General features: G+C 47.0%; 1 protein-coding gene across 1 annotated transcript; it reads right to left on the reverse strand.

The window, feature by feature from the left end:
• Nucleotides 1-339: 339 nt before the first annotated feature.
• On the reverse strand, nucleotides 340-9,472 carry DESI1 (desumoylating isopeptidase 1; the record flags this gene model as incomplete). The annotated part of the gene is made up of 5 exons (XM_019660543.1): nucleotides 340-2,885; nucleotides 4,550-4,672; nucleotides 5,500-5,609; nucleotides 8,241-8,310; nucleotides 9,451-9,472. Coding segments are annotated over 5 exons (419 nt in total), but the record flags the coding sequence as incomplete, so codon positions are not given.
• Between the last annotated feature and the right edge of the window lie 5,330 nt (nucleotides 9,473-14,802).

The following is a 14,802-nucleotide window of genomic DNA, read 5'->3' on the forward strand; positions in this document are numbered from 1 at the left end:
TTCTTGGTGAGGTCAGATGTCACCAGATGGCCAAGGTCTTCTAGGGCAAGATCTCAGAAGTTGGGGCCAGCAGACCAGGCTTTTGAGTCTTACTCCACCACCAGCTGTGAGGTGACCTTGGGCAAGTAGTCTTGTCTTTGGGCTCTTGCCCCATCTTTATAAACCAATGGTGAAAGTCATACATTCTTCCCTGCTAGCATCACTTATCTGCAAGGCTTACAACCAAGCAAAGGCAGCATATTCCAGACTCAGCAAAGTCAAGCTCAGAAGGAGACAGACTAAGAAGCCCCGGGTTTCTTTATGTTGGGCGCACACCCAGACATTCAAGCACTACACAAATGCAGCAGGCAGAAATGAGTTTATTGCATTAGAAAAACACCAAGGAAAACCAGCAAACACCTCCGTACTAGACACCGTTATCAGTTTGAATTCAAGGGCAAAAAGGAATCTCAAAGGTCCAAGCTTTATTTCTGGGAGGGGGTGATGGTCTCATCTCTCCTTCCTCCCTGTCCCTTTAAGCCAGTGGACCTCTATGGAGGTGTCCGCTGTGCGCTAGTTACACGCATGCTCATTTCTCCTCTGCTTGCCCGCACACCGTGTGCAGCTAGCTAGTCACAGTGAGCATGCTCCTGAGGTGCCGGGAGACAGAAATGTGAGGATGGGTTGGGGGGCGAGCCTGAGCGTGGGCTTCCAAAGTTAGCAACATTGGGACTGGGTGGGAGGGAGAGCTTGCCTTTCTGTGAGGCTCTGAGAAGCTTACAGATCCGTCTCTCCCCATAAACCCCTAGGGCACAGGAATTGGCACAGATAGCTGCTGGGTGTGAAGGAGACTTCCAATGAACCAAGTAACTCAGTCTCTGAGAGGAGCCACTTAGGCTGCCTTCTCAGTACAGCCCTGGGTCTGGAGGTGACCGCTGGGAGGAGCGAAACCCGCTGAGCCTGAAGCTGGGGGAAGACAGATGAGGAGCTTGTGATGCCCAGCACCCTCTGGCTGGAGCTCTGAGCAGAGAGGTCTGGAGCAACAGCCTGGAAGAGAGGGAGAGGGCTGGGCAAGGTAAGCTGGAAAGGAAACCCAGGTGGGAAGCAGAGCGATGGCCTGAACCAATGTGCTGCCTTCCTGGGAGAATCCCAGCCCGAGACCCAGTCTCCATGGTCCATTCTGCCAGTTGGTCAACAGTAAATACGTCCCTGCTAGTTTCTGCTCTAATGTATCATATGACCACGCACATGCTGGCAAATCAGTGGGTCTTGAGAAGAATTAAACTGCTCATTAGTTTGGCCTCCAATCTTAAGTTCCAAAATGTCACTTGACTTCACAGCTAGTCATCATGGACACGCCCCTGGCCAGGTCACAGGTAGACACTAAGGCAGAATGATATCTATTCCTCTAGCTGAGACCCTGATGACACCAACTGCTACGGCTGACAGCAGAGACAGGAGGAGAGGAGGCCAGAGGTGAGCAGCAGCTTTTGGAGAGAAAAGGCACCGGCTGCCGGCCAAACACCAGGAAAGAGAACATAATTCAAGTCTGAGAAGGGCAAGAGCTGCAGCAGGAGGGGCCCAAGGATACCAGGGCTGGGACTCAGGTACCTGGCAGCTCTGCGTCCCCGCTCCACCCTCACTTCCCCCAAAACTAAGTTAAGGGGAGGCTCCTGTGAAGAAAGGGAATCTGCAAGCCTCTCTAGATAAGTTCCAGATTGCTCCCTGCCTATAAGCTCCTAGCAGCAGCTCATTAGGAAAATGCCCAAGCACGACCCCAACCATGCTTCCTGAAAGTCAGAATGACAATGGAAACAATACGTGTCTTCAAAACGCATCTAGCACAATGTAAAAATCCCTATCAGGAACAGCTCTAAACTTTCTTGCCACCTTGGCTCTGCACTGTTATCCCATCCACATCTGGTGTATTTTCCTGGAGCAGGGAATCACTTCCCCTTGGTCCCTAGCAGAATACTGCATATTGGTCTGGGTGGGGCAGGTACAGTGACGGCAAACAGCCTCCATTGTGACTTGCAGACATAAGGGCCCAGCTCTCTGGCGCTCCAGCCCAGACCTTTAACTCTGACAGGTCAGCCTTGCCAAGGAAGAGCAGCCTGTGGGCAGCAAGGCAGTTCTCCAAAAGTGAAGTCAGAGGTTTGGCAATCAGCCTGGGAGGAAGGAGGAATGGCTTTATCTGTTTCCTCTGGCCTGACACTTTCAGTCACTCTCCCTTGATCCTGAGGCTTCTGGCTGCTCCAGGCCTGGCCCCGTGGCCTTGCTTGGGGTAGAGGAAAGAAGGTGAGAGAGCTTGTGGCTAAGGAGTTTATTTAGGTTGGTCCCACGTGCGCCAACTCCTTTGGTTCATTTAACGCTAGAGAGTAACTGCTTCTGGGTCATGGATGTGGTAAAACTCACCTGGGTCCCCCAGGTGGCAGCAACTTGGATAGAGCATGGGTGTTCTCTGGAAAGAGGTTCTAGGTTGGGGCTCCCCCAAACTGTGCTTCCTGCTTTCTGCTTAAACAAACCCCCTTTCTCCAGCGTAGAGGACGCTTAGGAAGCAGCGTCAGAAGTGAACTCACAGACAAGACAGCCTTAATAAATTAGTATAATACTATTAGAAGGGGTGGCATTTGTTCTGTTTCTTAGCAGCATTGTCCTACATGCAGCCTGATGATCTCCTTCCCTGGGAAATTTAAAAAGCCGTCCCCTGGTTGTTAGCTCTGATGTAAAATTATAAAATAGAAATCTGGTAGGGTTTGTTTTGTTTAAAAAGGAAAACCCTGGTGAGGCAGGGCGGTCCCATGCAGTCCTGTTAGCTCTGGCCATTGGGTCGGCCCACGGTGCTCCCTCCGGGAGGCTGGATCTGGATTGAGTCCAGGAGGGGCCGCAGGGCCTGTCCGAAGGGCCTGCGGAGAAAATAGACACAGGAGCTAGAGTGGGCTCTGGGGCGCAGACTGCCCCGCCCCCCCCCCCCCCCCCCCAGATACACTGGGAAGGACACTGGTACCTTATCTAATTTCCTCACCTTCCTCACACGTGCTTTTCCATACAGGGGATCTCTAAAGAGCCCACTCTGCATTTTACTCCTGGGGCCCTCTCCTCAGTGGGTGCTACCATCTCACTACCTTCACCTCTCAGTCCTGGTTGGCTGGGGCTTGAACAGGCTGGCTACATACAGGCAACTAGAGCTTTCTGGATTTTAGGTACTTGCACCTTTAATTCTCATGGTACACGAAGATAAAAATAAAGTTTAATGAGGAAGCTGATGCAAATGAAAACCAGAAAGCTAGGCGTGAGTTCCCAGGAACAGGTCTGCTAAGCATACAGAGAATATAGCCAGGAAAAACATCAGAGGTGTTAATGCTCCTTTCTAAAGGGCTCTCCGTTTGCTCTCAGAGTAGCTTAGCTGGAAAAAAACACTGGAGTCTTGGAGACTTCCCAAGATTACTGCAACCTTAAAACAGGTTGCCCACAACACATCTCAGTTACTGAGCTTTTTTTCCTTCGGTGGATTCTGCCATTCTTGAAAATTGTCCCCAAGTTCAGAGGGAATGAATTCCAAAACATAAACAGGTGGCACTGAGAAATAGTAACCCCAATTCAGACAAGCCCAGGAACTCCACCCATCAAATAACAGCAAGAACGTTCCAGCTACTCAAGATTCTCAGGGCCCCATAACCTAGATCCTTCAGTAAAGCTGTCGGCTTTAACACACCCATCAAGGAAGGCAGGGCCAGGGCTGGGAGACAGGGCTCTCCTCACCAACTTGACACAGCAGCCTTGTTGCTCATGTTTTTCCTAAGGGGTTCCTACCCATGTGTGGAAAACAGCTCACCTTGCTGGGCCTGCTAAACCTATCAGTATCCCTGTTAGGATACCCCAACAAGAGAAACTGAGTCAGACTTAGCAAAAGGACACAGTCCTGGAGTGGGTAGATGCTGTCTGAATGCAGTCCATAGCAAAAGGGTGTGTGTGTGTGTGTGTCCTTGTGGGTAGATGCTGCCTGAACGCAGTCCATAGCAAAGGGTGTGTGTGTGTGTGTGTGTGTGTGTGTGTGTGTGTGTGTGTCCTTGTGTCCTTTCGGGGATGCCACCTGGATGATGGCCCACCAGGTACAAGGGCAAGTAGCAAGCTGTCTGAGGGCATCACAGAGCTCATGGGGCAGAGGAAGAAAGACTAACAAGCAAGCCACCCTCTTAATTCTCAGACCTACTCTGCTCATCTATCTAAAACTGCATTTTAGGCAGGCACTTGTGGGGCGTGGCAAGCTTCACGTGCAATTGGGAAAGGCAGATGCCAGGAATCTATACAAGTGGGTTTCTAAGTTCTGCGGTTGCACTCAGGCCGAGGTAGAGTTGGTCCAACTCCAGGGAGGATGAAGGTAACACAGGTGAGCACCAGTAAGTAGAGAAAACAGTGGCCTTCCGTGTTAGAAGCTGCCATCACGACAGGGCACACCCAGCGTGGGAGGATTCTGACAAGATTGAGGGAGAGCAGATGTGGACCAGAGGGGCGGCACTGACTGTGAAAGGGGATCTCAAAGGCAGGGGCAGAGACACAGGCCACTTACGTGGAGAGAACTTCAGCGGGAAGGTCAGTGATGTAAGAAGGAATCTTCTGCCCGGTCAGGAACTGTGCCACTTCGTTGCTGAAGGTGTTACAGTTGTGCTCAAAGAGGTTGTAGGCCTCACCTCTGTGCTTGTGAGAAAGGTTTGGAGAACAGAGTGAGAGTCAGCGAGCAAGCATCTGAAATAACTCCAACCAGGTAACGGAAGGGTGAGCACTGCTGAGTTTCAGGCCTCATTTCCCTCCTCCCTCCGTTCCTAAAGGACTGCTCGATTTGCCTCTCTGGCCCAAGGAAAACAGGCTTCTAAGGGGAGGATGAAATCAAAATATGTGGCTCCCCTACAGTTTCTGGAGGATCTTTACTTCACAGAAGCAGAGCTCTAGGGTTAGAGTGTAGCATTTATTAGGGCTGGCTGAGTGGCTCAGTTGGTTAAGAGCTCGCTCAAGAGTTTGAGCTCTGAGCAACAGTGGTTCGATGCCCAGCCCGAGCTGAGCAGCCGCTGAGCTGCCAACAGGTGGCAGGATGGCTCAGCTTAAAAAAAAAAAACAAAAAGAGTGTAGCATTTATTGAAATCTACTAAAGCTTCTTTAAGAGACAGTCTGCTCAAGTTTGCATTTCACCCCAACTCCTCTACAAATCCTGGTTTTGATTTTCAGGACAAATGTTTGGCCAGTACAGGTAGGGAGCAGGATTTGCTGAAGTAGCAGCCCCTGATTGTAATCAGAAGGAATAAATAGCCCTTCTTTCCTCAAAGGTTCAGCAGAAGGCACACTGGGATGGAATATCGGCCTCAGAGCAACACTGTGCTTCTTTTGTGCCCTGACGCCTTCTCTCCATATTTACTTGGCAAATGCTGGAGCAGGCCTCGTGTGAGGGACCTGGTGGCTGCCCTACAGGGGCCGATTATCTAGTGGGGGAGGCAGACACACTGATTACCACCCGCCTCCACTCACCGGAACAGAGACTCCCCCAGGGAGGACAGGTACTCCAGAAAGATTTCTTCTGTGACTTCTGTGTTCCCCACATCAACCACAGAGTCTGGGGGCCCAAGCAATGTCCCTCCCTAAAAGAGCCAACCCAAAGAAAGTCATTAAATCACTATCTCCAATGAATCGTTTAATGTGGCTTTCCACGGAAGACCACAAATGCTCTGTTCCAACAATGTCTAACTCTTAGAGCACCCAGGGCAGATGAAGGGTGTTATTTCCTATTTGTATCAGGGCTATCGTGGCTTAGAGCTTCCCGGAGATTTTCCACTGCCATGTGCTGGCAACATGGCTAAGGAATTAGGCTTCTTGCTTCTGGTAGGGCCCTGGGAAGCTGAGTCACAAAGGTCAGACTCCAGACACTGTCCACTCATTCCATGGATAAAAAGATAGAAACCCAGAATCTGAAGTCTCCCTTTGTCTCCAACATGCCGGATCACGAGGGCAGAATGACACTTAGAAATGCCTCCCACTTGCCATCTTTCTTTCTTTTTCTTCTTCTTTTTTTTTTTTTCAACTTCCAGTATCATTTATTTTTCCTAGAATCTGTAGCAAGACAGTGCTCAATACTATTTAAGCCTCATTTTAGGCTCTTTGAACTACCTCAGTATTTGTAAATGTGAGAATTCACATTCTAGTAACTGGAAAACTAAAATTTGACATACCAACAAATTTACTCAATATTGATGTTAACTATACAAAATTTTATATGTAACACGTGGACTTTTAATACAGAATTTGACCTTTGTAAACTAGCTTACAGATCAACAAAATGGCTCATTGCTTATCTGTCCTAATCTATGACGTGTTGCACCAACAGAGAACAGACCATCTTTCTATGCCTATATTCATGTTTTGTGACATACTTGATATCCCTTGTAACACTGGGAAAGTGTAAAGGACTGTGAGAAATCTGGCAGGCTGGCAAATCTTTACACAATTCAGTTCTTTTATGATCTGTGAGGATAATCTAACGATGCTGATAGGGTTCCCCAGGCAAGTGAGTTAATGGCCTCTGAAAGGCTTACAGAAAACCCTCTGCCATGAGTTAACAGGCTGCCACAGCAGATCAAGGGAGAAACCGGCCATGGGGGAAGCAAGAGGGTCAGTGGGATAGACAGAGCTGGGATGGGCTGGGGAGAAGGGAGAGCACCCTAAAGCTGAGCTCCCTGCACAGACCATGAAGTTATGCAACAGCTAGTGAGCACCTACTATGTGCCTGACATTGTTCCAGGCATTGTGGCAGGCACGGTGAGCAGGATAATCATGGTAGTCAGAGAATAATTATCTCAAAGTTGGAAGAGACTAAGAGGTCACTATTTGACCCCCATAACATTCACTCACATAACAAATATGTATTGAGAACTTACTATGTGCCGGGCCTTATGCTAGGTACCGAGGGTATGATGTGGATAAAACAGGTGAGATTCTTGCCCTCAGGGAGCTAAAAGTCTAGCGGGGAAGGCAGACAAAAAAAATCCCATAAACCAATGTATTATTATGAGTTGCAGTCAAGGTCTTGCTGGAAAAGGACAGAATGTTGCCAGTACACATGACAGGGGACCTTTCCAGTCTGAAGGGTCAGAGAAGTCTTGCCTGAGAAAGTGACATTGAGCTCAAATCTGAAGGATGGAAAGGCATAGCCAAGTGAAGGGTCAGGAAGGTGGACGGAAGTCAGAGGACTGGGTTAAATGTCCAAGGTGTGTTCAAGGAGTGGGAAGAGAGAAGGGAGGGGAAGGGCATGACTTCAAAAGAGGCCATCCAGAGAGGGAGACTGGAACGAGGTCAGATAGGGCCTGCAGGCCACGCTGAGCTTTCTGGGTTTCACGCCAAGACCAACGGGGAGAGATGTGACTTAAGCAGGGGAATGCCATGACCAGGTTTTCATTCTGAAAAGGTCACTTTGCCTCCTGTGTGGAGGACTGACTGAGGAAGAAGAGTAGATGCATTGTATGGTCTGGGCTAGACATGAGGGTAGCCTGGATTAAGGTGAAAGCTCTGGAAAACTGGGAAGAGATGAAGAGAGACAGACTGATTTGAGATCCATTCCAGGGAGAGCTGACCGGGCTTAATGAAGGACTTGTTATAGGAAGTGGGAGACCAGGGAGAGGAAGTTATCAAGCACGACTTCCCATTTGTGAGTATCACAATGAGTGGCTGCTTGGTCTTTGCTTGAGCATATCCTGTGACAACTCTTAGATCGCTCAGATGGAAACTGTTTGGAAAAGCGCATGGGCTTTAGAATCAGAGAGCCCTGAGTTTTAGTACTGGTGCTACTTACTGGCTGTGTAACTTTGGGCAACTCACCTCACCTTTCAGAGCGCTCACATTCAGCTTCACACTGGCTGAGCTATTCTATGAGCCAGTCACTGAGCAGGTCATGGGGACAGAAAAGTGAGACAGTCTCAGCTCACAAGGAGCGTACACACAGTTCTCTGTGGAGACTCGGGAACAGCTCATTTCACAACACTCTCAGTGTGACAGAGGGACCAACACAGCGTGGCAGCAGAGGGAAAGGCAACCGGCTGGGGGTGCGGGGCTCAGGGGTTTTCTGGAGCTGAGTCTTAAGGTAGTTATGAGGAACTATGCCATAGGCCTGCATACACTGGGCTGGGAGCCAGAACATACAGAGGAGCAGCAAAGCGCCTGGTCTCTGGGAACCCCAGGAACCTGAGGCTGCAGGACAGGGGATGGGGGAAGACACTCACCGGGGGACAGCTGGAGATACCACCACTGCCAAAGAAGAACTCATCCTTGTGCACAACTATGGAGGTGTGCCTGCAATGCAGAGGAGAGACAGAATCAGCCAGAAAACTTAAAACCGGTTTGAGAAAACGCAATCACCACACTGCAGTGAGGATAATTTCTGCCTAAGGATGTGACCGTGGTCAACAGCCTTATAAAACTAACCAAAGGCAAGATAAATCATCATAGATGAGGGTCTCTGAACTTTGGCAATACTGACATCTGGGGCTGCATAACTCTTTGTTGTGGGGAGGTGTCCTGTATGGTGCAGGGTGTTGAGCAGTATCCTGGCCTCTACCCACTAGGTGCCAGTAGCACCACCTACCCTCAGTCGGGATGACTAAACATGTCTCCAGACACTACCAGATGTCTCAGAATTGTCCCTGGTTCAGAGCCACTGCTGTAGATCATGTGAGCAGAGGGGAGTCCTTAGAGATTCACCCCGATATTGACAAATTAATTACTGAAATAAAGCTCTGCAGACCAAGGTGTGTTCCCAAGCTCTTTAAACTAACAGGAACAGTTCACCTGGACCGTGCTGAGGGAACGACCAGGTGACGTGAAGTGTGGGCCCAATTCAGGTGAAGGTGCTCACGTTACTCGGTTTGAGTTTAAACAGAGCACAGGGTCTCTCTGGTCACCCAATGTTGGCAGACTCTAGGAGTCAAGACGGAATACTGACCTATGGTCTCCGCACATAAATGGAACTGAGAGCTCAGCCACCGTCTTGTTGTCTGACATGGATGGGTCCAGTACTGAGAGACCAAAGTAGATGTGTTTTCAGACAGACATTTGGGGCCTTGGGTCTTTTGTAGTTAGAAAGCTTGGTCAGGGGTGGGCAGGACATCATCCTGCCTTTCTTCAGGACAGGGTTTCTCGCCTTTGGCACTACTGCCATTGTTGTCAGGATAATTCTTTGCTGTGGAGGGCTGTCCTGTGCATTGTACCTCTGGTTTTTACCTGCCCACCAAACATGTCTCCAAACACTGTCAAATGTCCCAGGGAGTGGGGAGGGGCGAATCATCCCTGGTTGAGAACCACTGCATTACAACTTGAAGAGTTATGATATAGAGGGCTAGGTTTCAAGCTGGAAACCACAGACTGGAACTTGAAATGCACAGGTAATGCTTTGTTTCATAAACCAGTCACTGTAAGGAGTCCCACCCAACTTACCAGATGCCTTCCAGTTGTTTCCCTGTGGAGAAAAGAAGAGATTTAGCCACTTGGGACTAGACTAAATGGCCTCCCAGCCTGAGCAAATTCAGAACATCACTCAAACCCAGAGTAACCAGTTATAAACCTCTTGGGGGACTTTCTAGGGATGCCATTCTCCTCCATTAAGGTTCCTAGGTCGTGACACAGGTACGTCGTGCTAAGTAAGTTGAAAAGTGATCAGAATCCTTCACCATGATGCAAGATAGGAACACTGGTATAGATGTACCCCAGTTTAATGCCTGCCTCTTTTCTCTTTGGGGTCAATTCAACTTTGCCTTTTTAATTTCTTTGTCTCATGAATAGAGACTAAAGTAAAACAATAGTATAGAAAAGCCATTATCTGCTTCTTCATTGAGCATATGTGAGCATTGAGCATCCTTTAGAAAATGAGAGCAAAACTTTGCAAATGCCTCCCATTTAAATAGTCAATACAAATGTGTACCTCTCAATGCCAGAAATGATGTCAGGTATGGAAATGCAAATATGAACAGATCACTGTCCTGCCTTTAAGGAGCCCAAAGTCAAATGGGAAAAGAGACACAGAGAACTAAAACATACATTGATAGGCTCTATAATGTGGTAAAAGGAAGGTGCTATCTATAATACAGATAAAGAACTACCTACACAAGCTGCCATTCAGCCAGTGAACATGGAGGGGCAGGGATGGAAGTTTCTGCCAGAGGAAACAGCAGGTGCAAATGCACAGCTGTGAAAAAGACTAAGGTCTTGCAGGGTGGAACAAAGGGTGCAGTGATGGTGGCCAGCAAGGGTGCCAGCAAAAGAGGGTATGCCTGGATTGAAAGCCATCCTACACTGCGGGGTATTGGAAGTTGATTGAGGGAGGCAGCAGAGTGCCTCGATCAGATACATGTATCTTCTAAAAAATAACTGTATCTTCTAAAAGATAACTATAGATACAGGAGATGAATTGGACAGAAGAGCATAGACGGAGCCGACTAGCATGAGGAGGTCTTTGCAGTAGTCCATGGGAGATGCTATACAATGGTGCTAAGGATGAGAAGGGAGGGTGGTGAGAGGTGTGAGAACATTACCGACACCACTCATTCGCCTTTGGTTATAATTTCACGGTAACTGTTTACCGATTGCTAAATGTTATTTCAATACTTTGCCCTGTGACTTTTTAAGGGATGACACTCTAAGCAGTGTGGAAGGAGAGGTGATATGCCTGTGCTTCTCCCTTTGTGTAAGTTACACCATTTCCTATCCTAGGTAAATTATGCAATTTACCTAGAAAATAAATAAAATATATTTATTGCCCCTTTAAGAAAACATTTTAAATGAGATAGAAACCATGGCCCCTTCAGGATGACCTACTGATGGCTCAGCGTAGTGTCATCAGAGGCGGTTAGGAGTACAACATGGTTTAGATCCCAGCTTTTCCTCTTACTAGTGGTGCATCTTGGGCAGTTGACTCAACCTCTCTGAACCTCAGTTTCTTCAATACAGAGTTGTTGTGACCAGTAATGACAACATATAAAAGCATCCCAGTGTGTGGTACACAGAAGTTTGATAAATGGAGACTACTATTAGGTATAACAGCCTCCTTGGGAAAAAGGGTAAAAACCTCCAAAAGGGAAATGAAATTTAACTTCACTGGGTGGGTAAGATCTAAGAACAGATTTCACCAGCAAATTAAGTATGAAATACTGTATCTATTTTACATGTAAACATTTTATTTTTTGCTGGTAGTATTGCAAGGCCTAATGAAATAACAAAGGAAAATAAATGGAACAGAGTTCTCTTGCCTCTCTTCCAGTTCCAGGAACCAGTTTGCTTTTCACTTAGAGATGGATCTGCTACTCTGGCCCCCAGGATCACAAAGGGACAGAGGGGTTTTGTCCTGGGGTTTCTGGAGTAGCTCCTAGAGACTGTGGGGCAGGCTCTGCCCTTATCCAAACTGAGCTGAAATTCCACAGAGCTGGATCAGAAACAGGCTGGATGTCAGAGGGGGGTCCATTTAGGACAAGCATCTTTAAATACTGGCTTAACAGGCTATAAAATAAACTGGGTTAGATTTTCATCACTTCCAGCTGACTCTGGAAGATCACTCTAAGTCTCCCCTTCCTGTTTACTATGTGGAAAATGGGGAGATTAATGTTGCATTTTAAATGGAGCTGATGTGCTCTTCTGGACTACCATTTACAAAACAGCTTGTTGTCTGAATGAATGGTAGCGATTTGTTGTCTATTTCCTTGAAGATGTGTAATAATGCAGTGAAGCTGGACAGATTAGGGATACTGCTTTCTTTCATTTGTTCCTTCTCTCATTCACTTTGGGAGGAATGCTACATTCATAAGAGATAAAGTATAGTGTAGTGAATAAGACACAGGCTCCGGTGTGGACATGTCAGGTCTGAGTCTTGCCAGCTCCATCAATAACTAATGTTTACTGAGGGACTATTTCAGGCACTATTCTTGGCACTAGGAACACATCAGTTAACAAAGGAGACAAAGAAATTCTTCATGGCACTTATGGGGTGGAGGGAGGGGACAGTTGATAAATAATCATCATCATCATCATCATAATCAATCATGTTAGCAATAATGAGTGATATGGAAAAAGTAAGGGCAGGGCAAGGGAGGTTGGGCGTTCCAGGGATAGCCAGGGTGGGCGTCTCTGACATAGTGACACTTAAGCAAAGACCTGAAGGAGGCAAGGGAAGGAGCCATGCAGAGGCGGGACAGGCCAGGTGGATCTGAGAGACCTTAAGGAGGCCAGGGTGGCTAGAGTGGGTAGGTGAGGAGGAGAAAGGTAGATGAGCAGAGGTAACAGAGGACCCGATCACATAGAACCTTGTAGAAGCTGAGAACTTCTCTCATAGTACCTTGGTATGGAAGCTACCTATTTTGGGGTCTTTCTCTCCCATTAGACTACAATTGTGTCAAAGACAAGGGTGGTTTCTTATGCATCTTTGTAATTCCTGCACCTAGCAAAGTCCCTGGAACAGAGATGCTAAACGCCCATCTGCTGAGATGTGCTATTCTGTTTTGTTAGCTCTGTTGGTTGACACAGCGCTATGGAGGCCTACATTCTTAACTCCAGTCTTAGCTGCCCTGGTTTGTTATTCAAATGACTTTGCAACCCTGGCATGTTGCACTGAGCCTGCTACTGCTCTCAGGTGCCCATGCTCAGTGACCTAGGAAGACAGCTGGACAGATGCATCAGTTCTAACCCTGCCCTACTAAAAGAATGGATTTTTGGAGCGGGGCCTCAGAGACCATCCTGTCAGTCATTTTACACCCGAAAACAATTCAAAAGCTGAAGGATACAAACCCTACTTTATTCTCCTTGACAGTCTCTGTGTTGACCGCTAACTTTGCCTATAAACTAGACATTACGCTTCCTCCTTATTCAACTACATCAAGGAACACTTACGATCTCATCCATTCGTAGAATGGTGAGAGGGACTATAAAAAAAGGCCCTCGTGCTCCTTCTTTCATTTATTCATTTATCTGCCAAACACTTGGAGCCAACATTTAAAATGGATCGAGTGGGTTTATATCCTTTCTTAAAGCGCTTCATGTTTATCCTTATTCTCACACATCTGTACGTGGTAGAGTAGGGTAAATATTTATTAACATCATTTTACAAGTAAAGACACATGGTCTGTCCCGCATAAAAACAAGAAAAAGCAAGCTATGTGATGTACTTGTTGGAGCAGTTGGAGCAGCTCAGGCAGAAATGTGAGGGTGGCTACTTTGGCAGCCTGCTCTCAGGAGGAGAAGAATAAAGGCCATGGCCTCCTCCACAGGTGACAGGCCCTGGGAAGTGGGGCTGGATTGACCTTTCCTTTTTTTAGACTGGGGTGGGAGTAGGTGAGTAGGAGGTGGTGGTTTGAGATTGAATTAGGGCTCCAGGCCATTTTGGGACAATGAATGAGGCTCAGTGGATATTAGCACATTACAGAGGCAGATGATTTTCCCGCTGGGACTTCCTCAGCAAGCTGGAGAGCCGGCCAGACGGCTGCAGGTCTCCAAACTTGTTGGCACGTCCAGTGCATTGATTTTGAGGCCTCTGAAGTATGAAAACCAATAGGAGACATGGATATCTTCCCTGTTTTGGTGTTTTTAAATCATGAATAACAAAGGCTGTAGAGTGAGGTCTGCATTAGTCAGCATTCCACTGATTGTAAGAGTAAAGTGAGTATGTAAGTGTCAAGGAGAAAATACTCCATCTATTCATCAATTAAGACAGATGGAGCCTGTGCATATGGACATACTTCCTGGTTGTAAGACGTGCTCCAGATTAGCAGCTGGCATACTGCTGGTGCTAAATGAATGTCTAACAAGCATAAAGTGGATGATGATGATGGGGCAGACAGTATTCATGGCAGGCGGCACAGCCTTTGAAAAGCCTAGAGGTAAAAAAGAGCTGACTAGGTTCAGATCTGTCAGGGTATATAGCAGCCCTTCTCCATTGGGGGTCTGTAAGAGAACCAAACCCTAATGTCCCGAGGTAGCTATTGGGAGAATGAGAAATAGTCACTCAGGTCATTTTCCCTAGGGCTTAATTCTCTTGTGGATCCCGGTTGAGAAGGGCTCACATCAGTGTGTTCAGTAAGTAGAGACAGGTGACGGCAGAGGGACAAGCAGGAGCAGGATCACAAAAAGCTTTGTACACCACATCAGTTTTCATTTTGCCATAAAGAAAATGCATGATCACTAAATTAATTCATTAGATGGGTATAAAACAGTTCACACAATGAACAATAAAAAGCTAAAACAAAGCACAATAGATGGCATTAAAACAACAAAAAAAACCCAAACCCTCTCAGATTCAAATACATTCTGCTTAATCTTCAAGCTTGAGTTCAAGTCTCAATCATCTCTATAATCAGTATTTATTGAGCACCAGCTCTGACTGGCTTACTGGGGACATGTGGAGGAATGAGACAGAGTTCGAGGAGCTCAAGGTTCTCGCTGAGGCCATGAAGGCCTCTCCCTTCTTTCAAGGCCTAAAATGATTGTTTCACCACTCACTCACCATCTCTTTTATGCTAGTGTATGTGTATACAAACATTATTTTTAGTGACATGAACTCCTGGAGGACAGAGTTTATGTCTTTCATTTCATTACTACTTGTACTATAGAATAAAGTAAGGAAATGAGCATAGAGTAAAATTTAAAATATTCATTAATTGCATTTAGCCACCTATGTGTGTGTGTGTGTGTGTGTGTGTGTGTGTGTGTGTGTGTGTGTGTGTGTATATGATGTATTACACACAGACACACACACACACCAGGGTTGCCAAAAAAAGTATATAAGTGGACACTTTGGTCAACGTTGAT

This window comes from Hipposideros armiger, unplaced genomic scaffold (genome assembly GCF_001890085.2).
Source record: "Hipposideros armiger isolate ML-2016 unplaced genomic scaffold, ASM189008v1 scaffold_321, whole genome shotgun sequence".
Taxonomy (NCBI): Eukaryota; Metazoa; Chordata; class Mammalia; order Chiroptera; family Hipposideridae; genus Hipposideros; species Hipposideros armiger.